The sequence below is a fragment of the Hypoxylon fragiforme genome, assembly GCF_022984875.1.
Source record: "Hypoxylon fragiforme strain CBS 206.31 chromosome Unknown GGS25scaffold_3, whole genome shotgun sequence".
In the NCBI taxonomy this organism is placed as follows: domain Eukaryota; kingdom Fungi; phylum Ascomycota; class Sordariomycetes; order Xylariales; family Hypoxylaceae; genus Hypoxylon; species Hypoxylon fragiforme.
The window spans coordinates 3,662,335-3,689,863 of record NW_026054758.1 but is presented as its reverse complement, the minus strand read 5'-3'; the positions used below and the strand labels follow the sequence as shown (position 1 = coordinate 3,689,863).

At 50.9% G+C, this 27,529-nt stretch overlaps 11 protein-coding genes and 1 non-coding gene across 12 annotated transcripts; 5 read left to right on the top strand and 7 right to left on the bottom strand.

The window, feature by feature from the left end:
- The first annotated feature begins 126 nt into the window (after positions 1 to 126).
- GGS25DRAFT_483573 (ankyrin repeat-containing domain protein) lies at positions 127 to 3,792 on the top strand. Its single transcript, XM_049260382.1, has 5 exons — positions 127 to 794; positions 861 to 1,623; positions 1,688 to 1,773; positions 1,841 to 2,023; positions 2,103 to 3,792. The coding sequence occupies exons 1-5, from the start codon at positions 388 to 390 to the stop codon at positions 3,397 to 3,399; spliced, it is 2,736 nt and encodes a 911-aa protein (XP_049119425.1). The 5' UTR covers positions 127 to 387; the 3' UTR covers positions 3,400 to 3,792.
- Positions 3,718 to 5,408, bottom strand: GGS25DRAFT_530384 (uncharacterized protein; the record flags this gene model as incomplete). Its single annotated transcript, XM_049265373.1, has 1 exon — positions 3,718 to 5,408. The coding sequence occupies exon 1, from the start codon at positions 5,116 to 5,118 to the stop codon at positions 3,718 to 3,720; it is 1,401 nt and encodes a 466-aa protein (XP_049119424.1). The 5' UTR covers positions 5,119 to 5,408.
- A 936-nt stretch (positions 5,409 to 6,344) lies between these two features.
- GGS25DRAFT_519964 (uncharacterized protein) lies at positions 6,345 to 8,126 on the bottom strand (the record flags this gene model as incomplete). Its single annotated transcript, XM_049263808.1, has 4 exons — positions 6,345 to 7,394; positions 7,458 to 7,595; positions 7,670 to 7,910; positions 7,975 to 8,126. 4 exons carry the CDS (start codon positions 8,124 to 8,126, stop codon positions 6,345 to 6,347), a joined length of 1,581 nt encoding a protein of 526 aa, XP_049119423.1.
- An 869-nt stretch (positions 8,127 to 8,995) lies between these two features.
- On the bottom strand, positions 8,996 to 10,932 carry GGS25DRAFT_483559 (uncharacterized protein). Its single transcript, XM_049260381.1, has one exon. The coding sequence runs from the start codon at positions 10,772 to 10,774 to the stop codon at positions 9,149 to 9,151; it is 1,626 nt and encodes a 541-aa protein (XP_049119422.1). The 5' UTR covers positions 10,775 to 10,932; the 3' UTR covers positions 8,996 to 9,148.
- Positions 10,933 to 11,004: 72 nt separating this feature from the next.
- Positions 11,005 to 12,742, top strand: GGS25DRAFT_483556 (putative GNAT family acetyltransferase). The gene is made up of 3 exons (XM_049260380.1): positions 11,005 to 11,725; positions 11,901 to 12,086; positions 12,182 to 12,742. Exons 1-3 carry the CDS (start codon positions 11,503 to 11,505, stop codon positions 12,430 to 12,432), a joined length of 660 nt encoding a protein of 219 aa, XP_049119421.1. The 5' UTR covers positions 11,005 to 11,502; the 3' UTR covers positions 12,433 to 12,742.
- An 880-nt stretch (positions 12,743 to 13,622) lies between these two features.
- On the top strand, positions 13,623 to 13,773 carry GGS25DRAFT_t23. Its single transcript has 2 exons — positions 13,623 to 13,658; positions 13,738 to 13,773. It is a non-coding gene; the product is annotated as a tRNA-Leu (tRNA).
- GGS25DRAFT_483553 (tannase and feruloyl esterase) lies at positions 13,701 to 16,162 on the bottom strand. Its single transcript, XM_049260379.1, has 3 exons — positions 14,399 to 16,162; positions 14,003 to 14,312; positions 13,701 to 13,929 (listed from the first exon to the last, which is right to left on the bottom strand). The coding sequence occupies exons 1-3, from the start codon at positions 15,650 to 15,652 to the stop codon at positions 13,841 to 13,843; spliced, it is 1,653 nt and encodes a 550-aa protein (XP_049119420.1). The 5' UTR covers positions 15,653 to 16,162; the 3' UTR covers positions 13,701 to 13,840.
- Positions 16,163 to 16,357: 195 nt separating this feature from the next.
- On the bottom strand, positions 16,358 to 16,675 carry GGS25DRAFT_519960 (uncharacterized protein; the record flags this gene model as incomplete). Its single annotated transcript, XM_049263807.1, has 2 exons — positions 16,358 to 16,493; positions 16,554 to 16,675. 2 exons carry the CDS (start codon positions 16,673 to 16,675, stop codon positions 16,358 to 16,360), a joined length of 258 nt encoding a protein of 85 aa, XP_049119419.1.
- A 1,848-nt stretch (positions 16,676 to 18,523) lies between these two features.
- GGS25DRAFT_519959 (oxidoreductase) lies at positions 18,524 to 19,608 on the bottom strand (the record flags this gene model as incomplete). Its single annotated transcript, XM_049263806.1, has 3 exons — positions 18,524 to 19,004; positions 19,085 to 19,499; positions 19,554 to 19,608. The coding sequence occupies 3 exons, from the start codon at positions 19,606 to 19,608 to the stop codon at positions 18,524 to 18,526; spliced, it is 951 nt and encodes a 316-aa protein (XP_049119418.1).
- A 2,774-nt stretch (positions 19,609 to 22,382) lies between these two features.
- On the top strand, positions 22,383 to 23,239 carry GGS25DRAFT_519958 (NAD(P)-binding protein; the record flags this gene model as incomplete). The annotated part of the gene is made up of 3 exons (XM_049263805.1): positions 22,383 to 22,611; positions 22,712 to 22,914; positions 22,973 to 23,239. The coding sequence occupies 3 exons, from the start codon at positions 22,383 to 22,385 to the stop codon at positions 23,237 to 23,239; spliced, it is 699 nt and encodes a 232-aa protein (XP_049119417.1).
- A 673-nt stretch (positions 23,240 to 23,912) lies between these two features.
- GGS25DRAFT_519957 (uncharacterized protein) lies at positions 23,913 to 24,984 on the top strand (the record flags this gene model as incomplete). Its single annotated transcript, XM_049263804.1, has 3 exons — positions 23,913 to 24,187; positions 24,237 to 24,641; positions 24,762 to 24,984. 3 exons carry the CDS (start codon positions 23,913 to 23,915, stop codon positions 24,982 to 24,984), a joined length of 903 nt encoding a protein of 300 aa, XP_049119416.1.
- Positions 24,985 to 26,441: 1,457 nt separating this feature from the next.
- GGS25DRAFT_519956 (uncharacterized protein) lies at positions 26,442 to 27,355 on the bottom strand (the record flags this gene model as incomplete). Its single annotated transcript, XM_049263803.1, has 2 exons — positions 26,442 to 27,026; positions 27,185 to 27,355. The coding sequence occupies 2 exons, from the start codon at positions 27,353 to 27,355 to the stop codon at positions 26,442 to 26,444; spliced, it is 756 nt and encodes a 251-aa protein (XP_049119415.1).
- Between the last annotated feature and the right edge of the window lie 174 nt (positions 27,356 to 27,529).

Here is a 27,529-nt window from a genome sequence, read left to right as displayed (position 1 = left end):
ATGCATGAGCCTTGAACCCATTAAGCTGAGCATCACCATGTACATGTACGAAGTACAGAGGCATGTGGCTGATACTTAATCGAGTTTCAATGTTCACCTGGCACCCACGAAGCCCTGTAAAGTGCACCTCAGGCAGAAGAAGTAAACCTGGGCCCATGTAAGGGTGCCCGTCGTCAAACAAATCTACCCATGCATCGCCATTTTCTTCCACTTCCATCTCTGTTGCTAAGAGCTAGTGACTTCATCGCATAGTCTATAGAGTAACCAACATGATCGGTACCGATCAACCATGTAATAATAGGGGTCACAGGTAAAAGGCACCCCTCACTAGTTGACTACGATTGCCGAGCCTCGTCATTTCGAAAAAGGCGGGCCTGAGAGATCTTGATGGACCCGATAACCATCATCGGCCTAGCCGCCTCCATCGTTCAGCTCATCAACTCCGCCAAGAAGGTCGCCGGCGTGATCAGGAGCTTCAAAGATGGCGAGAAGGAACTCGCGACGCTAGCCCAGGACCTCTCCGTCTTTACCGAGGCGTTGATCAGCTTTGATCGAATCTTGCGGAGCAAACACACCCTGCACCGTGTCTCCGGTCCCGTCATCGAAGATATACTAAGCCATTCTAATAAGCTCTTACAAGAGCTCGAGACTTATATCAGCCAGATAGGAAGCTCGAGCTTGGCAACCATACGCCGGGCAAAATGGGTTCAGCACAAGTCCTCCGTGAGGAAAATTCACGACAAGTTAAAAGAGAAGAACGCTATGTTGCACACATTCTTGTCCATCACTCATGCGTAAGATGCTACCGCCATCTAGATATACGGCACTCAATTTCTGGTGCCCAAGCTAACTATCATCAGCGAGAGCTTCATGGCCATAACGAGTCAGATCCCAAATTTTATGCTCTCGCAGCTCATCGAAGGAACAGAGACCACCATTACAGAGCCGGCTGGCAGTGACGACTTAACAAGAAGCTCGTCTAACTTACAAGTCCCCAGCATCGGGTTCCGCCCGAGGAAAAACAGCAACAGCTCCAACGCCACCAGCTCCAATGCCTCAGACGCCACGTCTCTAATGGAACGGATATCCTTGGCCAGCGCGGCAACTAGCATCGAAAGCTCGACGTCCTGGGGCTCCAGCGACTCGGCGCTGGGCATCGCCGAGCCGGAAACCCAAGCTCTTGCCAGGACGAACCTCACGCACCAAAACAAGCGGCAGCTGTTCCTCCAAGACATGTTCGTCACGCGCCGGTCGTGCCGCTACAGCTGCCACTGCCAGTGCCACGAGGAGCCGGCTGCGAAACCCCGACACCGTTTCATGGGATCTCGCGGCGGCTCGAAGAACCAGAAGCCGAAATGCACCGACCCGGCCTGCAGGGGTAATGGCACCATAGAGGATACGGCAGAAGAGTACTCACGCTCCTTCCGCAAGGTCTTGTCGAACGTCATGTCGGCCAAGAGCGTAGAGGTACGCTACGATCTCCGGACATTCCGGATGGTTCCCGAAGGATCGGACGCGGTGCGATATGTGAAGCACGGTAACCTGGAGAAGCTGAAGGGGTGTATCGAGTCCGGGGAAGCTACAATATGGGACACGGCGCCTGATGGGTGGTCGCTGCTACATGTTAGTCGTCCCCCTTTTATCAATGGACAGCGTCGGATGGGAGTGCTGATACTGCCTTCGTTAGGCTGCTGCATACAACAGGCAGACCGAAATAGTGAAATATTTGCTAGAAATTGGAGTCGCAACCCATACCGGCGACATCGGAGCCAGGTATGTTTTAATTCGGAACCCCTCCATGCCCACTCTGCTTACGCGAGTACTGATGTTCATCCCCTAGAGTACCGGCCGATTTTGCTGTGCTCAAGTCTATAGGCAAAGACGCCACCGAGAACGAGAAAAAGCTTGTGGCGCTTTTCGGCGATCAAGATGACGTCCTCGCGGATTTCGAGTTTACCCCCATACACGTGGCAGTACTAGACCTATACAGCCCCGAAGACCGCGAGCGGCCATCCATTGAAAAGTATGTACATACCTTACCACAAGTGCAATGCATAGTACCTACCTACCTACCTATGCGGTTTCTATGCTAACCACCACAGCCTCCTCCAACTAACGGACGACGCGAACAACGCCCCCGCGACTACAAACTGGGCGCAATGGAAGCAGCAATACCGGCACCGCTCCCCCCTCTTCTCCTCCATCCTCGAGTACTTCCGCGCCTCCGCCTTCTCGCTTCCCCGAGGAACCAAAGTAATCCACCACCTCATCGACCAGAAGGACAAAAAGTACCACTGGACACCGCTGCACTGGGCCGCGTCGTCGGGCCGCGTGGAGGCAATGCACACGCTGATAAACTACGGCGCGGACCCGCTGCTGTTGTCGAATTTGGGCGCGAATATTATCCATGCGGCGGTCGAGTCGAAGGATGATAGGGGGCTTGTTGCTGCACTGGAGATCTGGAAGCGGTGTCGCGGCATTGGTGGTGGTGGTGGTGGTGGTGGCTCGGACCAGGGAGGGATGGACATCAACCAGGTCAACGTCTGGGGCGAGACCGCCGTGCACGTCGCCTCATGCCTCTCCGCGTCGTGCGTCAAGTTGCTGCTCGATGCCGGCGCTGACCCCGATGTGCAGGAGGAGAACGGACAGGTGGCGTTGCATTTTGCGGGATTGTCGGCGCAGAGTAGTCAGAGGCCTGCTATTGTAGCCGTGTTGTGCAGTCACGGTAGCAGCAGTAACAACAGTAATAATAATAATAATACGCCAAACACAACACCAACACACGTCAACACGCAAGACTCCAACGGCCGCCCACCCCTCTTTGAATTCCTCGACGACGCGCACTGCGTCGAGCTCCTGCTCCAGCACGGGGCAAGCCTCGACATCACGGACGACGCGGGGCAGAACGCGGCCCATCGCGCTTGCAACGACGGGGAGACTGCCGCGTTGCAGGTTATGTTGGAGTATCTATCGTCATCATCCTTATCGAACTCCCACTCAAACTCCGACTGTGGCTCCAGTTCCAGTCCTAGTAGCGTAGAGGCGATCCTTGAGGCGCGAGACCACAACGGCAACACGCCCCTCCTCACCGCGCTCTCGAACTCCCATATCCCATGTGCCATGGCCCTACTCCAACACCCCCACCCCCATCTCTATCTCCATCCTCAGTCCCAGCACCTCGTGGGCAAAGACGGCTGGGCCCCAGTCCACTACGCCGCCAAGATCGGCGACCCAGCGCTTCTCCGCCTAGTGTGTCAGCACCCCAGCTTCCGGAAGGCGGCGAAGACGCTTGACGGGAAAAGGGCGAGCATGGTGGCGATGGAGGCGGGGACGTGGGATGGAAGTGTGAAGGAGGTTATTAGGGAGTTTGATTATATACAGGTTGATTGGGGGGATTAGGGGGGTTGAGATTTGGTAGATGTTGTTGTTGGAGTGTTGGGGGGTTGGGGAAAAGGGGGGAAGAAGAAAGAGGGGGGGGAGGTGGAATGCAGTTTATATTATTTGGGGTGTTGGGTTAGCTCGCGTAATGGCGTATATAATCTTCCACAGCGTTAAATCTGCATTATGAGATACCACTGTTTTATTCTCACGACACAGATCCTGTTTACTTTGTACATGGCATTTGTACTTACCTACATACCTACCTAATACTTGAACTAGCCATGAAGGTATTGCCTTCAAAATGGCATTCAAAGAAACAGCCGGCGTATTGTAGCCCTAGCACCACGCATAATGCTCATTATTCACCCAAACCACACCCTCCCCATCATCCCCATCCCCACCACCACCACCATCTTCCCCCTCCCCCCCCTCCTCAAACCACAGCGCACTAGCAATACTCTCCTCCTCCCTCTCCACCCACTCCACCCCCTCAATCCCACTCTCCTCAATCATCCTCTCAACCAGCGGCGACGGCTCCCACAACTTCACACTATCAAGCCTCCACTCCGCCGCCTCACTCTGCGCGGCCCGCAGCACCGCTTCCAGCGCCTCCTTTCTCTCCGTATACTCCTCCGTCTCTTTCTCCGTCATCGGCAGCGGCGGTAACCGCCCCTCCTCGCGCGGCCTGTTAGCCGTCCCATCGCCCTCGACCACGAGCCTCAGTATATACAGCACGTTGCCCCCCGCCTCCCCCACCCCCTCCACCGCCTCGTCCACATGATCCGGGTGTCCGTAGTACCTATGCGTCCAGATCGCCCAGACCTGTTTCCCGGGGGCGCTTCCCGCCGCAGCCCCCTTCGCGGCCGGGATCTTGCCGAAGATGTACGCCGTCGCGAAGTCAGCTTTCCGGATGTGCCAGAGCATGTGTTCGAGGTCCGGAAGAACCACCACGCGCCTGCGCGCCGTCGCGCTGCACGGCGTCGCCATCGCCGCGTGCACCATCGCCTCGTCTCGCGAGCAGAGGGCCCCGAGGTCCCGCTCCGCGACGACCTGTGCCCGCGCGCGCGCCGGCGTCTCCTCCGCGACCCCGCCCTGCGCCGGCGGGAACGCAAAGTGCGCGTTCCGCGGGTGCGGGCGCCAGCCCAGCCGCGCATAGTACCGCTTCCCGATGTCCGAGTACAGCACGCACCCGACGCTCGCGCCGCGCCCCTCCCCCTGCCACCCCCTCCTCAGCGCCGCCGCCAGCTCCCGCATGTGCCGCGACCCGTACCCGCGGCCGCGGAACTCCGCGGGGCAGAAGACGCTCGCGATGCCGTGCACGACGCACTCCTTGACATTGCCGTGCGCGTCGCTGGCGAGCGCGCGCTTGCGGAAGCTCTCGCTGGAGCAGAGGAGGGGGCGGTGGTTGGCTGGGAGCGAGGCGTCGGCGAGGACCCAGGTCGTCATGCCGCGGTTGCGGGCGAGCGGGACGGTGGTCAGGTACTGGGCCTCGAGGATGTAGAGGGGCACGGTCAGGGAGTCCTTCCAGGCGGCGGCGGTTTTGGACCAGATCTGGATGCATTCTTCGGGGGTGGGCTGGTGCAGGCACAGCTGGGGGGAGTCGGAGGCGGGGAGCTTGGTGTTTGGGCCCATGGTTGACGGTTGGTCTTGTTGCTGTGTGCTATTCTCAGCTGCCGTTGCGGATATCTCTCGAGATGCTTGACGATACACTTTTACCTGCGTGTGTCTGAGATCCATGGATGTAGAAGACCGCGCCAAAAATGAAATAATCCTAGGGGGGGAGAAGCGTAGGGTGGAAACATGTACCCAGGCCGGGCGGTCCAGGTATAGCAAAAGGACAGTCCTAGAATGACGCCTCGCATGAAACTATCAATTCTTGATAGAACCCCTGCTGGGCAATGCGTGTGGTGGTGGTTTGTCACATTTGCGGCCGTCGGTTCAATTATGTATAGATTTACTGAAATACATAAGAGGCGCACTGTGGTGTATAGGTACTTCTTATAGGAAGATACTAGGTTTGAGAGAAGTGGTGTAGCTTGGAGAAGGTTCAAATCTATAGAAATTCGTATCGTTACATGTCTACAGTGCGTCGCACTATCTATTCGGCGTACCTCATCCCCAGCCCCATCACACTCTTCAGCCTACTATCTACAGCATCCTTGGACCCCAAAGACCTACATATTATCCCTGCCCTTTTCCTTAAAGACTTAGATAGCTATTTTCGTTCAGACTTATGGAGGGGCTTTGCAATTATTCTATACATACCCTTAGGAAGATCACTTTCCCAGCTGCCTAACTACGGAGGACCGTCGGAGGTGCCTTTCAGACATAGTTAGTTATTATACACCCCCGCCAAATCCCCTGCCGGATCTTTGTCGGCTGTTAAATATAACTGCCACCTATCCTCCATTCTTTGCCATCTGTCTTATTCTTTCATACTGTATAGCCTCTGTACCTTGGACCGACACAGCTACCGCCAGGTGGCGGGGAGCTTGATAACCAATTGGCAGATTTGCCTGACAACCGACAACGGCTCTGACAGGGGTGTAACATGGAAGAATATTCAGAAAGGCACCTCCGTAAAAGTCTAAGAAGTGTTTACCCCTTATAGCCTCCTTCAAGCTCCTAACCTAAAATATTAGTAGGTTGATACATGCAGACTTACTATACAATGACCAAACGATACTTAAAAGAAATCCAAGGAAATATGTACAATACGTGTTTGCTACATTGCTACATGCTACATATAATCCAAAGTCTACATGGCATCTACATAGTATGTACGACATCAAGTAGATATGAGATGACCTAGCCACCAGATTCCATGCCCAGTTAACAGTTGTCCATCTTTGCCAGCGCCGAAATCCTGGTATACAAAAGTCGTGCAACCGCCCCACTCATTATTCCCCTTTCTCCCCTATCTCTACTCTAACACGAATCTAATTGTCTAAGCAGACAGGCATCTACCACTTCCCAATCTTCCGCATACTCCCCTGTTCCAGAAGCGCCTTATGCATATCGAAACTGTTGAACAGCAAATGCGGCTCGTGGCCCCAGCCCTTCTTCAAGCACTCGTACTCCGCCTTCTCGAAGTAGCCCTTGAGAATAGGTCGGTACTCCTCGTGGGCGCACTTATCGATAATGACGCGCGCGCGCTCGCGGGGGCTGAGGCCGCGGACGTCAGCGAGACCGGTCTCGGTGACGACAACGTCGAGGTCGTGCTCGGTTTGGTCGACGTGCGTGCACATGGGGACGATGCAGCTGACGCCGATGGGGTCGGTCTTGGAGGGGCGCGTCGAGGGAGTGTGCATGATGCTGTACTTGGAAGAGCGCAGGAAGTCGGCGGACCCGCCGAGGCCGTTGAGCATACGGCTGCCCATCACGTTGGTGCTGTTTGCGTGCGCGTACATGTCCACCTCGACAGGCGTGTTCATTCCGATGACGCCTAGTCGGCGGATGATCTCGGGCGAGTTAGACACTTGCTGCGATCGGAGTAGTAACTTGTTATGATACGACTCCCAGTTATCGTAGAAGCGCTTGAACCCGTCGGGGGAGAAGCGGACCGAGGTTGCAGTTGCGAAGTCGAGGCGGCCGGAGTCGAAGAGGTCCAGGAAGGTGTCCTGGATCACTTCGGTCCACACCTTAAGGTTCCAGAAGTTGGACTCGCTAAGACCACCGATCACGGCGTTCGCGATATTGCCGATACCTGACTGTAGGGGTAACAGGTTCTTGGGCATGCGGCCGTGGCTGACTTCGTGCTCGAAGAACTCGATCAAGTGGTTAGCGATCGCGCGCGAAGATTCATCAGCAGGTGTGTTATCCGTCGTTTGGTCAGGGTAGTCGGATTCGATCACACCCACGACCTTCTCGGGGTCAATTGGGATAGATGTAGAGCCGATGCGATCTTCGACGTCCATAATTAAGTACGGTTTTCGGTTCGGTGGTAGATCGGTCATTGTGATGTCGTGAAGTCCATTGAAGCTAGGAATAGCCGTATTGACTTCAATAATGATCTGGCATAGCGAACTCTTGTTAGTGATAAAACTTTAGATATTACCCTCACCAGCTTTACATACCTTGTCTGCTAATTGGACCAGTTCGGGTGTTGCGCCAACAGATGCGCCGGGAACGATACTACCGTCCTCCTTGATCTCTGTTGCTTCCACCACTACAACATCCAATTTGTTGTTGGGCCGATCTTTGGTGTAAAAGCCCTGATAGTAAAAGTTAGTATGCTTCATCAAACACCTGAGTGGTATTGTGGAACGTTCTGGCAGCTTCAACTTACATATACCAAGTCTACAGGGAACATGGAAAGATGCTTATCGAAGAATTGAATTCTCCCCTCATTGATACCCTTCGCGATAGCTTTGCCGACTTGATGAGGACTTCGTCTCTCAATCATATTTAGTTCAGCCCATCGGTTCTCCGTTTCAGCTCCCGATGAAGCTCCGACGAATAATGTGTAACGTAGCTGGCCCTGTAGATTGTTCTTTTCTACGTGATCTGCCAAGAAAGTGGGCATTTTCCTACGAATTGAGTATTAGATCTCCAGCCCACAAGCTATACAATGGGAATTTAGCCGGTACTTACTTGGGATAGCCCACACCCGTGAACCCGGACCAGCCAATGTAGGCGCCATTGGGGAAATGGTGTAGCATGTCCTCAGGTCGACATAGCTTCTTCAGCATAGACGGTCGAAAAACGCGAGCTTTGAGAGCTGCGGATGCAATTGGCGACGCCATGATGTCACGATCCGAGCTCAATAGCTCTAACAGCTAACAGCTCTAAATTTGGTGTAGTTTTTTGGGGGGTTTTTTTTTGGAGGGGCAGATGAGATATCGATATCTAACACAGGGGTTAATCGATCGATCTAGCTGTCGATTCGGTCGAGGGGGGAAGGGTAGGTAGGTATGTAGCACTGCAAGCAACTTTTATTGACACCCGCGCAAATCCTAAAGGAAATTATAAAGGAAATAGAAAGGAAAGAGAAACTTGAAATTAAGAAGATGGGGAGAAAGAAATTAGAGGAGAGATAAGTCGCGACTCACAAGTTTTCAAGCTTTCTGGAGTAATGGAGAACGCCGAATGCCCCCCGATTATTGCGGAAACTGAAGGCCCAGTAATTCCATAAATCCTATGAATCCAAAAAGTCTAGGCTACATTAAGTGACCTAAATGCCTAAGTGGTGCCACTATTTAACTATTTTAGCCACCAAAACAGGCGATTTCGGGCTGTGTTGCAATAGAATGAACTATGTAAACAAATCGTCTTATTGTTTTTCTTTAAACATCCAATGTGTTTGTTTTTTTGATGTTCTAATTGTAATATTCTCAGGTGTTATGTTAATCCACGTTAAAGTTCAAAATCAGACAAACATATCAAAATTATGGATAGGTACTGACTGATACTGATATGACGACATTAGCAGGGTACTTATAACGCCGCTGCGCCGGTGGTCCGTTCCTGGATAATCCAAATTCGGCTATGATCCGGGAGTACCTGCTGACGGCTCGGCCCGAGACCTATTGAGCTCCCTTTAGTCCGGGAGGAAAGGGGTCAAGACTCAAGACAATCAGGTTGTATTTCTTTCGATATAAAGACGAGAGCACAATCAGTTTTTAATATTTTATTTAAAGACCTGATTCATTTATCTTTAATTTACATGTAATGCATGGGCAACTAACTCTTCGTGTTTGAATTCATTCATCACCAGGAATCAATATGCATTAACAAAAAACCCCGTTCATTCATCAGGAGTCAAGAATCAGTTACGGCTCCAAAGATCCCGCCACATCTCTTTAAACCCATAATGAGGCGCTTTCGAGTCATACACTTTCGCAGTATGACTACTATTTCCAAAACGATCCAAGATGCTGGTGGTAGTGTGGTTGCCGCCCAACAGTGACTTGCTAGACGGCTTGGCAGCTCGGTCCTTGATGATGTCTGCCAGCTGTGGCGCAACGTCGGCGTAACAATTATTTAATTCTCGCTCGAGCGAAAAGTATGGCTTCTTCGCGAGTTCCGGAGCCATCAGGTTGTATGACCGAGTGAGTGTGTTCAAGTGGCTAATTGAGAGATTCATGTAAGATTGTTCAGTTGCTAGCCAATCTGGATCGCGGAAAGGAGGTGGCAAGGGCTCGTCTGGAGATGTCGCCCCACTCTCAACCGTGTCCGGGGCCGTCTCGGAATTCGCTTCTTCCAAGGATGCCTGCTCTCGCATCTTGGCCATAATTGGATCATCCGTCACATTGGTAGGTACCACTATCTGGTCTACGTTACGCTTTCGCGGGTTATATACTTGCTCGGCTTTCGCATATTGTCGCGCTCGGTGCAACTGATCCTCAAGGCGACCACCTTTGCTCGCAATCATCCGAGCAGCGTGGCGCCTCCAGTCATCTCGTAGCCGTGCCCGAAACACATGCGCCGCTTTCGCTACTTCCTGCTGCTTCTCAATCCAAGGCGGTACTATCTCTTGACGCTTGATCATCTTGTTCATGATGTATTCAGTCGTATCAATAAATGGATTATCACTCCTCGTGTCCCGCTCAATGCCCTTGCCTCTCGGAATATTTTTGAATTGTCCTCTTGCAATGGCGTCTTCGATTCTCTCGTTTGCCAATGAAGCTAGTCCAGACAATGTATTTGGCATAGCTCGAGCGGCGGGTCGAAATCGGTCGCGGAGTTCTTTTCGCATCTCCTCCCTCTCCTTCTCACTGAGGCCCTCCCCTGCTTCTTTCATGCCCATACTCGCGTACATCGAAGCCTTATCCCTGGCATTGGCGGCTCTATGCCCTGGCTTCATTTTACGCTCTTGTCCAATTCGCATGTCAATTGGTTGAAGTTCAGGTATTTTGGGGCGGCTTCGTAATTCTCGTTTTAATGGTTTATGTGCGTCATGGAGCATTCGTAAAACGGCGTCTTCTGTGCTTTCGGTGCCTGTCCATGGTTGACTAGTAGCTGTGAGACGAGTACCTGCGCCAGCTTCGGAGGGCATATTAGCTTCAGCAAAAGCTGCTGCATGTTCCGATCTAAACTCTGCATCCTTCACTTTTGCTAACAGACGTTCTTTCAATTCGTCCGAGAAACCCGCATCCTCTACAGCTCGTCGGCCTGCTCTCCCACCAGTGAATAAGGTCTCCTCTGTCGCTGCTTCAAGACGACGGGCCAATGGGCCCAACTCAGATTTGGTGTTGCCATTGGAAGAGTTTTCTAAATTTTCGGATTCTTTATTTTCCTTAGATTTATTTTCAGAGGTGATGTTTCCCGAAGCCCCGTGAATGTTCGCTGCATATTTCCTTCGTTGAATTGGGGTGGCGCATTGGATGTTTCGATTGAACAGGTTACGAGCGCACGAAGCGCAAATATAGGGAGGTACTGCCCCTCTAGCCATTCAAGCGTTCTAAGAAGCGCGAGGATAAGTAAGGGTTCATTGTGTCTTGCTACGTCGGATGCGTGGATGGGATTGATAAATTCAGTGAGAAAAATCGGGAATGGAGATAAGCGGCGAATAGAGCCGGCCGATGACGACAATGCGAACTATCTCCGGACTTTAACCGTTTTATGATCAAAAAGGGGGATCCCGCGTCCTAACCCCCACCCCCTATTCTTTAAACTTTAACAAGCTCCTGGGCTCTAGCTTCGAAGCTATCCCCTTATCACTTTATCACTTTATCACTTTATGTGTTCTATAGTTCTCAGATGAAAGAGACCTCAGTTTTTTGCATGCACAATTCTCGACTCATTTGTTGCTGTGTTACCTGTGTGTCAAACACATTGTTCCATCCTTGTACTCGCACAAGTCATTGCAAGAATCTAGGCGTATGAGTAATGGAGAAGATATCCTTCCATCCTGTCTAAATCTGAAGATGATGTGCATGTACTACCTATCTTAAAGCTTTCCATGCATATGTTGTCTTTCTCGCCGCCATTGATCCCTTAACAGATGCCACATAAGATCTGAAGGATTCAACTGAGCCTAGGTCTAGGCGGTATCAGTTGGCAGAAAGGCAAGGAAGGCAACACTCACAACCAACACGCATGAGGGAGATCCAACTACTACGCTATGGGTAATTTTTACTTCTATATTTCACAAGGAAAAAGAAGGCAAAAATAGAAGGGATGGCTGCGACATCAAAGCAACTTACGATGCGTGTTGCGACACGTGAAGACGCACCTCGGATTGCGGAGATTCATATGGCAGCGTTTGGCCCCAACGCCATGCTCCATGCCCAGTTTCCCACCCCCGCAATCCGTCAGGGGTTACAAACCTCCATCGAACACAAGGCTCTCGCTGATATCGATGACCCAAAGACGACTGTGCTTGTGGTGACAAGTTCTGACGGTAAGAACTATCTGCTGTCCAAGTGTCATGCTCCCATAACTTCATGGTTATAATGGAGAGGTGGATGTCGAGGGGTGTTCTGGTGCCGGTGCTTCAATCACCGCTAGCTAACCTGAGGCATAAAATATCATGACATGATTGAATCGCTAACTCTTACATCCATGGATGCCAGCAGACCCGGAAAGTACTGGTAGTTCTGTTGTCGCATTTGCCAAGTGGTCGCACCCTGTCCAACCCGGCGAAGACTACGTCGAACCGCCTTGGATATGGCCAGAGGGTACTGATCTCAAAACCCTAGGAGATTGGGTCACCAAAGCTGCCGAGGTTGAGAAACGCTGTATCGGAGATGCTCAATGCTATCGTATGTCCCCATCCTTGTTAGGGCATTTCCTAACCCACCCACGGTGTTTATTTCATCATCAGCCGACATCGAGATGCTGATGAGGTAATGACTAGATCTCTCTTATATCGGTACTGATCCTGCTTACGCTCAACATGGAGCCGGTAAACTGTTGATGCAGTGGGGTATTCAGCAGTCTAAGGCAAGCGGTTTTCCCCTGTATTTGGAGAGCACTGTCGAAGCAGCTCCCTTTTACAAAAGAATGGGGTTCACGGGCGGGGAAATAATATCCCTACCTATTTGCGTTGATGGTGGTACTGAGACGCAAATATACGAAGAGGTTGTCTTTACGTACTACCCAGCATAACACGGTCAGCCTAGCGAAGCTTAGATGGGTATAGATTTTATTACGGACTTCATGGTAAACTATCGTTGTCCTAAAAGGTTGAAAGATGAGAGAAACCCGGTATTCACCATGGTTCTAGATTTGGCGTTTCGTAATGGAACTCACCTTGGCAGTTTGGGTACCTGCCTACGGCCGAGTGTGCGGTCTTGACTACTGCATTTTCGAGGTTGATATCAATACACTTCGATACGCCACGTAGCAGGATCACATCTGCCCTTTACAGAATAGCTAGAAGACTAAACAATAAGACAATACAGAGCGGTATATTTCATACTCTTCTACCATTGAAATTCAAAGCCCAATACACCAAATCAGTCCTCCCCAACGCAGGACACTACCTAGTAGTGATGGCTACCCTTGGGTCAGTCACCTGACGATCACCACCCTTTTCATGACGACACACAGGAACCAGTTGGAATAGCTAATCGCAGCGTTGGTCTGGATCTCCAGTCAGCCGCTAAGCATACCTGTCTAGGTACCTAGGTATTCAGGCTTCGAGCGCTAAAATGATCTAAGCCCAATTTACGCTGCTGTAGGCTCCAGGCATCTCTTCTCCGTCAAACAAACTTTCCAGTACCACTCGGTCGGTCTGCGAAAGGTCTCATACGAGTAGAGCATTAGGTTAACCTAGACATTAGTACGATACTTAAGCGTATCTCGTCTGACGCCGTTCTCATTGTTGCTGGTGCCTTAAGTGCCATAGCCCCACTGGGCTGGGCTTCCCTTAAATATTGGCACTGCGCCATTGTAGTTGGGAATAAAGCAAGCCTTTTCCCTTTCACCTTTCTCTCTTTTTGTGGAAAGCATACCTGCAACACTCCCTTTACTTCCCGGAGAGAGACCTGGTAGGCAAGCATCGAGAGTCGAGACTCTATGGGGCAAAACCCTAACCCTAACGTAATACTCACTCTGTGCCATTGAAGTCTTTTGATTTTAACAGTGATGGAGATGAGTGAGATCTAAAGGGAAACAATCTTATCGCTTACTTTTTTGAAACTGGACTATCAAAATATTACGCTCATCGTTTTCTCTAGCCCCCTATTCACCCCCTATCCAGAGTTTTGGTAACTAAAAATCCTAGTGGGCCAGGCTAGCACCTACACATATAATAGCATGTAGCGGAAGGCAATGCTACTGCAATGGGTTAGTCAGCCCCTATAGCTCAGTGGTAGAGTAAGTCACCGAGAATTATCATTTAGTTCGCATTGATCACATTTACTAACTTGTAACTCAGGCGCAGCACTCGTATCGTTAGTCATATGCGACATGCTGAGGTCCATCGTTCAATCCGGTGTGGGGGCATCATCGTCAACTCTTCTTTTTTCTTTTTATTCCGTCTTTCTACCAAATTCTGATAACTATGTACCGTCTACAAAGGCATTCGACACTCCCAGCTAGTCGCTAGCTTGGTGTCATTACCACCGTCCCATTTGCTTACCAAGGGATAGGGGCAATGTGCTAGTTGAAGTAGTCAGCAATGGCACGACACGACAACAGTTCATATTCAGACGATAGAAAAAGAAAGACTCACTTCGCTGCGCTAGAATTCTGCCTCCCACAATATCATCTTTGTACTTCGTGCCAATCAAAGTCTCCGGTGGAACATCATTCTCAACCCACTCCACCAACGCAGCAAGCGCGTTGTATTTAGGATCTAACAACGCCTTGTCATATGGATATTTCATAGCATTTCCGATACTCCACGCGCCTAGCCCCCCTGAACAATGGTGCATCCCGGGTAGGAAGAATAGTCGGTAGAAGCTATGAATATCTTCCAGCGTGAGGTCTAGGGCGCTCTGGACCCCGGTGAAGAATTGCTCGGAGTTAGCAGATGTGACGGTCTGAATGATGTTAATATATGTTCGAGTTAATCGGCGCGGGATCCCCTATCATCACTCAGTTAAGAAATAGTCAGGGGGCCACCCACCTCATCGGTCCTCCCATGATACGAAATAATCTTCCCGCCCCTCTGGTAAAAGCTCGACAAATCTTTCTCCGCCGAGTTTACCAACCCCGGGTTGATCCCCACCGCAAAATCCATATCCGCCTCACTGAAACTCTCCGGCGTCCAGTCCGTATCATTGTAGACCGCCCCGCGCCAAAAGTCCTGCAAGATCGTGTACCCCATCCTCGCCGTCCCATTCTCCTGGTTCTCCGAGAACACATCCGTCCTCGAGCCGAGCTCAAAAGCCGGGTACACGATCTCGCCCGACGAACTCGCAATCGGCTCGTACGCCCTGCGCACCGACTCGACCTGCTGCGGAGTGAGACAGAGCGAAGCGTTGAGCACGCCGGTCCCGCACGCTAAGATCGTGGGGTCGAACCGGTGCGTCGTCGGCTCGTCGATGATCCCGTCCTCCACGCCGTCCAGCGCATCGAACTGCTTGACCTGCGCCTCGACGATACCCCCCCACTGCTCCGGGCGCACATACGCCGGAGAGTTTAGATCAGGCCACCCGATCCGCCGCGCAAGGATCCCCTTCGACGCGACGACGTGCAGCCAATCGACGCCGGGGCTGCCAAGCAACATGCCATCGAAGTCCTGCGGATGCATCTGCGCGTTCTGGAACCCCTGGCGGCCTCCCGTGCTACACCCCGCGTAGTAGTTCTTCCGCGCCGCCTTCCCCGTCCGGTCATAGTACTGCCGCGCGATCTCCTTCCCAACCTCCGCCTCGACGTGCACGGCCCGGTGCCCGAAGTCATTGATGGCCTCGGGCCGGTTGAGGAAGAGCTCGTGCCCGACGGACCCGTTGTGGCCCGCGTTCGTCCCGAAGGCGGCGAACCCACCGCGCCCGAGGCCGGCGACGCCGTTCTGCATCGTCGCGTAGTCGATGCAGCCGCCGATGCCGCCGTTGCCCGTGAACAGCAGGTTCGCGTTCCAGTTCTGCTCGTCGGGGAGCCACGCTTCTATCTGCAGCTTGCTTGAGGGAGAGGTCTTGGTCGCGAGGACGAGTCGGCAGATAGAGGCGGTGGCGGTGGCGTGGAGGTCGGGCCCGCCGCATGACGGTGCGGTCCCGGGGAGTGGGATGCTCGTGCCATTGGGGTGGTACTCGTGGGCGATTAATGCGGTTTTGGGGATGGAGAGGCGGCTTCCGAAGGATGCACATGCGTCCGCGGAACTTGTGACCACGCGAGCGAATGTTCCGAGGAGGATGACCACGGAGAATGTTGATGCTGACATCTTGAGAATTCGTTGCTGTAAGTCCGATAGCAATTATATGGCTACCGAGGTAGGTACATTTATATACCTATCTACCTACCTACCCTCGGTATCCATGTATCGTCTCTTACAGCGACCATGATTCCGCATTACCTCCAGTTATTCAGGTTCCCCTCTCGATTCCCCATCTAAGACCTGGCCAAAGTAGCACTCGCTGCTAGGGTTGCTAGTGTGGCAAGGGCAGCTTAATTGACGATTGGGGAGCCTTGGGGAGTAGAACCGGGAATAAATGACCCGCTATCACGGTTAAACGTCGTGGTGGAAGCTCCCGTAGTGGAGGAAGTGGAGGACTGCAGCACATTTCCCCAGTTTCTCCAGCTTCTCCGCATGCAACTAGGCTCGTTGGGAATAGGTATGAGCAGTGAAAACAAAATAATCATTGTAATATGAAATAATGCCTAGTATCGAGATAATATGAAGTGTGCCCCTGGATATATTCCCCGAATTCCAATGAACTCCGCAACCCAGAAACGTACTGTATGAAACCAATACCCCTAGAAGAATAACCCGTAAATCCGAGTATCAATGACTATTCATGTAAGACCATCAAGGTCGACATATACGAAGTTCCGGTGACGGTAACAGTTGTTGCTTGCCCCATGTTAAGAGAAGAGATATAACCAGCATAGAGCGTTGAAATAGGTAGACAGTTCTAGCCTCTCTAGTCTATGATGATAGCGAAGAACTTCCAGGAGACGAACCGCCCGGGGTATACTGTATCTCGTCCTTTCGTTGATACACGTCGTCTGAGCCACGATCCCACATCAGCCCCGTGCCGTTGCAAGGACGGCATTGTTTGACCCTAGTAGACGTGTTAGTCAGCTTGTCGCCTGAAAGACTATCAACGACTGGCACAACTTACATCCTCGGGGTTCCGAGGCAGTAGGAACATGAATAGGGCAGGCGGTGGTCAGGCCCAAACCCGAATATCGCTCGATCCTCTACTGGGGAGCTCGATGTGTTGCTATTTGACTGAGAAGACATGTTGTAAAGATTTAAACTTGGAAATAGGGGGAATAGCTGGGTATTCTTGTGTAGTTTCTAGAGTCAAATGTGGTAAGATCTGTGTCAACAAACATCACTTCCTGGAGACATCACTGCCATATTTAAGTACCATACTTAAATCGACGATGAGCTCTCGTGTGCCAGCGGTAGCAGTTTCACTCTGACGTCCATGACAATCTATTTCCCACCGTCCTGTGCAAGGTAGATTACCCAGAGTACCCTACCCGAAAGAAGCGGTCAGCGTCGACGTGCTTGGACATCAGGCTTAATCAGATTAATTGGGATAACGACATCCTCATGCAGGAAATATCGTTCGTAATCGCCATCCCATTGCATCGCGAAGACGCAGCCATTAGGAGTCCAGTATTAATCGAGACAGCAAGCCAGGCTTTCGCCCAACGGACTTTTTTCTTTTTTTCTTTCGCTTGCAGCCTGGGGTACCTCTCGCGTGCGGGAGTAAAGGCAAGACAGCCTTGGGCAAACCAGCACACCTTTCCCATATCCCAAACGTCATGTTTGCACACACGTACCGAGTATCCATGCCGCCTGAAAGCCCTGTGCTACGCCAGGTCAGGTCACGCCCGCACTCCAGAGTCCAGCATTCGCAGCATGATCAGCGGGCGGTCTGGCAAATCAGACGGTGTCCCTGGACCCAGGGGCGTTCTATCAGATCCTCCCAAGACCGCCTCTTTGCTTCGTGATGCCATTGCGCCACCGTTGCATATTAATAGGGGGGGGGGGGGGGGAGTCGACACGGTTTGCTTGCTTTTTTTGTCTCGCTTGTCTTCCCCCCCTGCCGGTCCGAAGGTAGGCTGGCTCGGGAAGGGTCGTTTCTAGAAAAGAACACTGGAAAATAAAACAGGGCTGGATCAAGATTCGTCCGAGATATCATTCCGTCCGTTCCCCATTGACTGGGTCTGGTGGACTTTTCCTTCTCTGCTTCCCGTCCGGCCGATCAGTTGCTGCACGCAGCCGCGAGACGGCCATCTGCTTTTTTCCAGCATCCCTATGGGGACACGTAACAGCAGAACGCATGATCCGATAACAAGCTATTTATCTTGGAAAAAAAAGGGGGGGAGCCTACTTGATTGGAAGGGGCGTTGGTTTCGATCCCGTAGGCTTGGGTTGCCCAAAAGGTTTCTCCATGGGTGTTAATCGTGGAACTCCCATCTTGCATCGAGTCCGACATGGCATATAATATGGGATTGGGGCTGGGGCCACGGCACGTACTGTAGGACCAAAACTTGGCATCGGGAGTTGCGTTATGTATATTCGACGGTGCCTTGTTGTGTGCGCGCGAAACTTGACTTCCTATCTCGGCCATCTTGAGCCGACCCCCCGGAACCCAGGTGCAGCTGTCCGTGTCCTATCCTGATAATCGGAAGATGCCCCTTTCCGCGTTTGAAATAAGTCGTCTTCCGTGTCATTCGAGTCCTTGGAATCCCCGTGCTACAATGGAAGAAGTTACTTGGGTAGGGAGACAGTCACACTTCGTGCCACAGTGGAATATCAAATTCAACTTCAACTTGGCTGAGATCCCGTCCGGTCGGGTCGAGTTGTCGGTGTCTTTTTATTCGCAGGATGGAGAGTAACGGTCATACAAAGGATTAGTGATCACCTAGGCCGTCACGTAATGTCCGCGGTTGATGGTTCCAATTATAGCAACTCCGGAGGCTTCTTAATTTCTATTCCGTTTGCTACAGCTACCTGTACATCCTCGTGACTTCACACGCTCCAAATATACACGAAACTCATTACACCCAGTAATCCAGTAACCCATCTCATAATTTCACAGGCTACCGCATCCCCAGACTACCAGCAAACCCCTTAATGCGGCCCCGGCTCACCACCAGTCGTCGACAAAATCGTCGCACTCGCAAAGCTCCCCTGCGGGTCCGCCAGCGCGACAAAGAACGGCGCCAACTCCGCCGGCTGCTCGATGCGGCCCCAGACACTATTCGCCGCAAAGTCGTTTATAAACTCCGTCGTATAGCCGCCGCCGGGCAGGGCTGGGGTATAGGTAATGCTCGGCGCGACGCCGTTGACCCGTATGCCGCGCGGCGCGAGCTGGTGCGCGAGAGCGCGGATCATGTGGCTGATGGAGGCCTTGCTGGCGCCGTAGTCGACGGCGGTGGGGGCCGGGTTGTTGACGATGTCGGAGGTGGTGAAGAGGATGGTGCCGCCGCGGGGCAGGATTGGGGTGAGCGCGCGGACGAGGAAGAAGTTGGCGAAGACGTTGGTCCGGAAGATGCGCTCGAGGTGCGAGGTTTCTTGGTGCTCGATCGTGGAGGTGAGGTTACCCGGATGGCTGGTGATGGTTAATGTCTAGGTACCTAAATACAAACCTCCAAGGTAGATAATAGCCTAGAGGATTCGGGGGGTACGTACGCCGCGTTTAGTATCGCAATATCAATCCCCCCAAGACGGTCCGATGCTTCCTTAACAAGGTTGGCACAGAAGGTCTCGTTTAGCAAGTTTCCAGGGATACGCTCAAACGTAAGTCCCTCAGGCTCTAAGGTTTTGGCAAGGTCCTCCGCATCGGATTCCTCCTCGGGGAGGTAGTTGATAGCCACTTGCGCCCCTTCTCGGAGGAAGGCAATGACTACAGCCCTGCCAATGCCAGAATCGCCGCCCGTGATCAGTGTTTTGAGACCTTGAAGTCTCCCGTTTCCTTTGTAGCTTGTTTCTCCACAGTCCGGACGAACTTCGAAGCTGCTCTGGAGGACAACGTCACTAGGAGGCGGCAGTGACAAGTTCATGTCTTTGAACCGGTTGATGGGGTCGATGAGCTGGACATTTGGCTCTGGTTCCCGAGTGTTAGCTTCGTGTCTGGGTAGCTTGAGAGGGATGAACATACTTTGTTGGGCAAGGCCTAGACTTAGCAAGCCCATGAGCACGGAGAATGCATGCATCTTGACTGAAATCAGGCGTATAATAACTCGAACGTGATCGATAGGTATGATTGTTCCAATATGCTGCAGAGACTCTTCGGTTAGTTTTCACTGTCTCTTTGAGTCACGATTCTATGTTCTGACCATGCGTTGATGACCAAACTTCTATCATTATCGTGAGCTCGAGGACAAGCAGTGATTTATACTATTTTGATGTCATAGCCTCCTAGCCATCTACTACTCGTTTACATCACATTATACCATCAAAAGCCCTCCAATCCCCGTCTTAACACATGCCAAATCTCACAGGATAATGAAGCCAAGGCCATCCATCTCAAGAGTAAACAGGTCCGATGATAAAACCGACATCTTAGACTGAAGATAATATCTCTATGATTCGTGGTGTATTATCGTCTGTTCATATTCGCAGCTGTGCCGCCGGATTATCGGTCGGTTTTGTACCCTGCTCAAGTCTAAGTCCGGCGATCTACGTCCTTGGACCCATCAACTCTTCAGTATTCTTGGCAACTATAAGGACAATCAAGTATGCCACATGATATGAAGTAGGTTAGAGTATGGTTAGGATAGTCCATTTCCAGGTGTCTAATACTAAGGATCTACTAGTTACTGTGCCATAGTAGGTAACGCAAGCTTGATATGTTTGCACTTAAGTTGCTCTATCCCTTAATGGTAGATATTCACATTGTGTACGACCGTACCACGGAATTATAGATCAACTTTATGGTCCGAATTGAGACTATATGGCACGAAGATTTGGTTATGGAGCTGTGTGTTGCGACCTTCCATTCTGGTCACCGGATAGGTGGAAGTTACGCAGATTCGATTATCTGATTGCATCTCTGTAGTTAAGTGCCTACTAACATAGAGTTGATGATTTTCAATAGTAAGAATATCATGAAATCTTGCTTGCAAAATGGTGCAGGTGCCTGAGGCACCATAGGCTCCACTAGGCCATATATTGGCACTCCGCCAGTGTAGTCAGGAATAAAGCAAGCTTTCTTCGTTTCATCTTTCTTCTTCTTGGTTGCAGTTATCCTGCAACAAAAGTTTATCTAGGTACCGAGGTAGGTATACAGTTGACAGATTTCCACTGACAAACCCTAACCCTAACCCTCATGCTGTACGTGATTCTCCTTTACTAGGGGTGTGATGTAGTTATCAAAGCAAGATCTATACCCGGAACATGCCAGGGAGCAATGTCAAAGTTTGTGCAGCTTGAATTGCAGGTAATATATTTAGCAGGTATCCTGCATCCCACGGGAGGGGCTTTAATCACATTTTGGTTATCCGGTCTTTGGTCGAGCTACATCCAATGTCAAAAAGGGGGGTTATCGCACATCGGCGCACGTCGAACCTTCATAACAACACACAGTCTGTGAGTTCTGTATGACTTATACGCATCAATAAGGTAGCCTTGAATAAATTGCTTATATTCCTCGTCGTAAAGCACATCCTGCTAACCTAGGTACGTACACAGAGTGATTCGTCGCCACAAGAAACGTGAAGTGTCTACTACACTCAAAGCGTCCAAGTATTCCGCGCCGTCCCGAGATGGTCATTTTGTGGAGATCGTTAGGGAGAACTCTAACATAGAATCCGGTCTGACGGTGCTGGGTTCAGTCGGCTTTTGAAGCGACAATCGCTTTCGACTCAATCGGTAGCCGGCTCCGCCCCTGTAGGGCTTGGTATGTCCACGTGGGCCAACAGGCCAATGTGTGTGATTACTAGGTATGCATCGCTTTCATGACAGCCCGGTGCTATGAAAGGAATAACCTTTAATACTAAACTCTTCTTTGCAAGATAGAAACCTCGGTACCAACACATGGAGCTACCTACGTCTCCCGTGCCCATCTCAGGAGATTGGATTCCAAGAAGAGAAGAGTCTCCACTATTCCTACGCAATGTCCCGATCGACAGTCAAACCGGAAGCCAATGCGACAATACCTTTGCTGGCCGCGTCATTACTTCGTCGCCGAATTGGCAAAATCAAGATAGAGAGGATCCTGTGTTAAGTGGTTCTGGGTTTGTAGAAGCACGGTGCTTTGAGACTGTCTCCTTACTGATACCCCAAAGTCGTCGTAGGATTTGGTTGTATACTATGCTTATTTTCTCTTGGTATTATCATGGAATAGTAAGACAGATATAACTAGGTAAATGAACTGTTAGTTATATGAACACACAAGTCGTAAATAGTTAAGGGATGTTCAAATAAAAATTGTGCCAAGGACGTATTGGTTAAATTTGTAGTTCGTATACGATTGTTTCGTTTCCTATGCTTCTTTATCATTCCAGATAAAATATCCTCAGACTTCAAAGAAATCATTTATGCCTTGTCTCATTCTTATATAAGGAAACCTAGTTGTTGACAGATTAATCACATACCAGGGACTCTGACTCAATATCTTAGGATCGATAAGATCGGTTCGGGATGATTCAGCACGCGTTGCTGACCGGAATTTAGGATGAGCAAACGGGATAAGGGAGCTGAAATTAGCTCAGCCTTAATAGCATGGCGCTGTACTAGTAGTAATCCAATGACATTCTAGAACAATAAAGGGATGATCCACCTAAACCAGAGCACTGGAGCGGTAGTCCTACGGCGCGGGCCAAAGAGCGAGCCCGAGACTATGGATGCCTAGTGCCGTACTCGTACTAACTGTATTTTAAACAGATTTACACCTACATCGTACTTCTCCTTATCTCCCCGATCCCTAGTATACCTTACATTCTATAGATCCAATAATTGATTACATTACATCACGCAACTCGCTACAATGAAACTCATCGTCACAGGCTCTACAGGATACGTGGGAAGGGAAGTGATACGGCAGAGTCTATGCAAAAGTGAAATCACCTCCGTGGTGGCCCTGTCCCGCCAACCTGTCCCCGTTCCCGACGGTCTCCCAGAAGGTGCAGACACGTCGAAGCTAAGGAGCGTGATAATAGAAGATTATGGCCGCTACTCGGATGAAGTAAAAAGAGAATTCGCAGGCGCTGATGCCTGTATATGGTAGTGATCCCCCAAACATAACCTCCATGATCATTTTCACCCCGACATTCAAGGTCAAAGCCGGGAAGAGAGCACTGACCAGGACTAGGACAGTTGCCATCACACCAAGTAAATCCAAAATGTACGACCCCGAGGAAGTCAAGCGTATCTGTCAAACTAGTACTCTTGCAGGGTTGAGTGCCATGCACGAGTCTGGCCTCTCTAACCCCTTTCGCTTCATCTACATGAGTGGGGCGGGAGTTGGATGGGATGAATCAAAGGTACCGCGGTACATGCTCGAGTATCTCCGGATGCGGGTACAACCTCACTTTCCACATCTCCATAGACGTGCGCTGATTGAATCGCATCTTGCAGGGCGAGACTGAAAAGAAGGTCAAGGAATTGGCGACAGAGCTCGGAGGGATAGAAGTAACCGCGCCCAGACCAGGTCTAATCACGACACCGGGTGAGATCTGGAGATGCATCGCGGCCTTCATAACCAAATGGCTGTTCGGCGTCATCCCTATCAGCATTGAGGATCTCACCAGGGTTATGCTAGATCAAGCCATCAATGGCATCGAGAAGGACGCGCTGATGCCTGAAGATTTAGCCAGGATTGCAGAAGGCATACCTAAGTCGTAGTACTAAGGTGTTGCTTTCGCCTATCCCCACGAGGCTCAACATCTGGTGGGCTTCGTCTCTATCATCTCACCGCTCTCGTGGTAGTCAATCCCTAACTCAGTGAAGGAAGCTGGAGAACAATAGCCTTGGTGCGTTTATATGGGATTCTAAGCGCCCCAGTTGTTCCTATAGGTGAGCTTGCTCAATGTACAACATAATGTATTGTCATCTCTGAGTCTGTATATATTGGCAGGTATCACACCTGTCAAAAGTATATGCCAGCCAGGCTGTAGATAGTTAATGCTACCTAGTACCCAAGATGGAGAATGCGGGTATAACCTACTTACCTAAGATACCCGGGGCTTAAACATTCAAATGCTGCATTTTCCCCATTAGGTCGAGGAGTTCTCCAAGACTCTCGAGTCACATTTTAATATGCGCGGAGCTCTCATCAGGCAGGATTGGAGTCGTAATGGCATCGCACTATTTTCCCGTTCATTCTCCCGGAGCCGGGAATGCTTCTGCCCACAAGGGGTACTCGACTAGTGGCAACGGCACTTGCTGTTGACGACCCCATTCAAAGATCATATTTATGAGAAGCACATCCTTACAAATCTAGGTACTGTAAGTTCAGGGACACATGAATGAGCTCGCTCCAACGTAGAAACGAAAAAATAATAATATCTCGAACACCATGCATTACAGCCTCCTAAGCGTAAGCGCCGCGGTTCTCGCCGCCCTCTTACCCACCGTGACAGCGCAGAGTGAGTGCAACCGGACATACATCCAGGCGTTTGCAGACGAGTACGTGAAATCGCACGAGAGCGGGCAGCTGTCGAACCTCGAGAACATCGCCGACAACTTCACGTATCTCGAAAACAACAAGACGCGCGAGATCGCCAGCGGTATCCTCAGCAACGCGCTCAAGATCGACCACAGACATACAGGAAGTTCCCCCAGCCCTCTTACGTCCCATATTATATATACGTCTACCTCGAAAACTAAAACTAACACCTAGAGCTTCTTCGCAGATAATCGACACCCTCGACTGCGCCTCGTACACCGAGCTAATCATCACGCACAGCGCCTCGGGGGCGCCCGCGCCCTACGTGATCGGGACGCAGATCCGCCACAGCGCCGGCGACCTCAGCGTGCACCTGATCGACCTGATCGTCTCGACGACCGGCTCCTGGCTGTTCAACTCGACGCGCACGCTCGAGTACGCGTCGCGCGAGAACTGGACGCTGATCGACGAGGGGCGGCGGGACACGCGCGAGGCGCTGCAGGGCGCGGCGGACGCGTACCTGGACATGTGGAGCGACGCGGGCGCGACGGACAAGGTGCCGTGGGGCACGCCGTGCGCGCGGCTCGAGGGCAGCGTGTACACGGGGAACTTCCTGCCGACGGATTCGTGCAAGCCCGGGTTAGCAGTCTACCTACTTACTCCCTCTCCTCTCCTGTCCCCTCCTCTCCCCTCTCCTCTCGTCCTAAAAGCGACACTCTTTTAGATGCGCGGCTAAATGGTAGGGCTCGTCAACCACAGGATCCCCACAAACCACAACCAGGTGCCCAACTCGCACCGCCGCTACGTCATCGACCCGTCCTACGGCTCCGTCGACGTGCTGTGCATCTTCGAGCACCTGAGCAACGCGCCCGACAGCCACGAGTTCCGGCTCGAGAACGGCAAGCTGCGGTACGTGCACACGATCACGCTCGCGAATAGCGGGAGTTTTGGGAGGAGGGCCGAGTTGGAGGCGCTTCTATAGGGCAAGAGGAGAGGGATGTGTGGAGGGTGAGGCCCGTGTCGCTGGACTGGGCTGGGCTGTGGTTGTTGTGAGGTTAAGTGTAGTGGTGTTCGAGGAAAGTAATGGACCTACATGTAAGTAGGTAGGCAGCTAGGCAGCTTGTGTCAAGATGTGCTAAGTGATGGAATCAATGGTATCGAATAAGTTCTACGGCATCTTGTGATCCTGGGATGATAAGGTTATCCATCTACCAAGTACTAGGTAGGTATTGGTGACTGTGGCTATAAAAGCTTACACAGCACATGTAGTCGAGAAGACGATGGTGCATACAGCGCAGTTGCCAGTTGCATTCGTCTTCTTATGTGCCCATTTACAGCAGTTCCTAGGTTAGCACTAGTTGGGAAAGTAGGTAGGTGCCTACTAGCTACGAGATTGAGTCACTACGATCCCTAGTGAAGGATCACTACGTCCTAGGTTAGAATTCCTACATCTTACTCAAGTCACCTTTCTCATAAAGCCAGCTAAAATGGCGACAACGACCGAGTATCGAATTCAAGGTAAGCTCCCCCTCTAAAGGGGAACCTACCCATCTATCTACCTAATCTGTCTGTCTGTTTGTCTGCCAAATTTTCTTTTCTCACGATAAAAATACACACTTCGTACACTTCACAGGTCAAAAACACACCAATCAAGACAAATGCCGAATCGAAACAGGGCTTCCTAGCGTCCACCCCCCATTATCCCACGTCCTATGGTGGGTGTTCACCATCCTCGTTTTCCTCATCCTGGTTTCTTTTTCTTCTTGTTGATCTTGGAATTGTCTTTCCTTATGGTCGGTCGTCGAGGGTGCGCGGACGATGACGGTTCTTGTCGGATATATGTATGTCGAAGAGAGTAAGTACTGGTTGTCTGACGAGAGGAACGATGTTGATGTGTTGGTTTGTTGGGCTTTTTTTTTGTATTTTATCTTTTCTTGGACATAGGAAAAAAAGGAAAAAGGAAAATAGAACCCGAAAGTAGAACCAGAATCGCAAATGGAGTATTCGGCAAGCGAGATACTGCTGTTTCGTTGGGCGATCAATCGGACGTCGTATGTACCGTTACTCCATTGCTTTCGATGGTTGGCTTAGTCTCTTAGTCGAGATGGGTGGGTGGGTTCAATTCGGGGTTCGTTCGAGCCAATAGCTAGTAAAATAGAACGAGAACTGCAAGTTCGATATAAGTCGACGGCGGAAGTACCACTACTTCTTTGGAACAGATGGCCTTCATACGAGGTCTCTGCTATGATGGTGCGGTACGGTACTGGTGTTGAACAGGACAATATAAATGTCGAGTTGCAAACGTATTCTTGGTTCAAGTCGAGGATAATAGGCTCGAAGATATGGCGCGGTTCTCTTCTTTCTTTCTTTCTTTCTTTCTTTCTCTTTCCGCGCGAGGCTCCGTACTAAGCACGGGCAGGTACATAAGGTAGGGAGGAATTAACAGATTTCCATGCCCGGGGGGCTGAAAACATCGTCACCCGGGAAGGGGGGAACAATGATTTCATGATACTCGTCATCGTAATTCGTCTTACGAGTGCTTGCCGTAAATCGCTCAGACGGGCGTGGGTTCGCGGTGTAGGTGTGGCGAGTCATGTACTTGTATTGCTCCATCAAAATGGACTCTCGATAGGCCTTGAAGAAGGCTTGAATGACTGGGAGCCACTCGAAAGTGATTCGCCGGGGGTTGCGGGCAGTCATATGGAAGTTTCCTAACTTCACCATTCCCGCAGTGATGTGTGGCACATTAAGACTATGCCCGTATATGAGGCGCGTCGCAATGCGGTTACTCCCAGGGCAACTCGCGTAGGCCGACGCCCACTTCTGGCCGTCTGCGGGCTCCTCATAGGTAGTATCATATTCGTAGATCACGAACTTCTGGTCTTCGGAGACCTTGACAAACTTCAAATAGATAAGGAGATCGTAGCCATGAATACATAGACTGGTCGTTGGTAAGTATTTGAGTCGAAAAAACGACTCCATTTCCTCCTTGTACGGGCCACCTAGCATGCGAAGATGATGCCACTATAGTATGAAGTCAGTGATTGGTTCAGTATTCGGGGTCTTGTGACTTGAAAGATGTTTTGGGGGGTAGATCTTCTATACAGCTACGAAACTGTTCGAAGAATTGAAGGAACGCTTTGCTTGTAGAATAGGTCATGAGGGGATGGAATGTTACTCACAGCATCAACAACCATTGAGTGGTCCAGCTTCTGGACAAGCTTATTATGGAATGAAAATAGTTGGTGCGGAACCAGCTGCGTGCTTGCATAAGCCTCCTCGGCAGACTTGACTTCATCTTTTTCGACTGGTAGCCACATGTTGGCTGATGATCGTAGTCCGTACGTTGCCATGGTGTCTCGCAATGGATGATAAAACAAATGGATTTTGGGTGCGTATATGAAACTAGTGATGGGTAAGAAGTGTGAGAGGAGTGTTGTTTCAGTCAAAAGATCAACAAACAATAAAACAAATCACAATATGATTCAGTAGAATCCCCTATAAGGAGAGTCAGGATGATAGAGAGG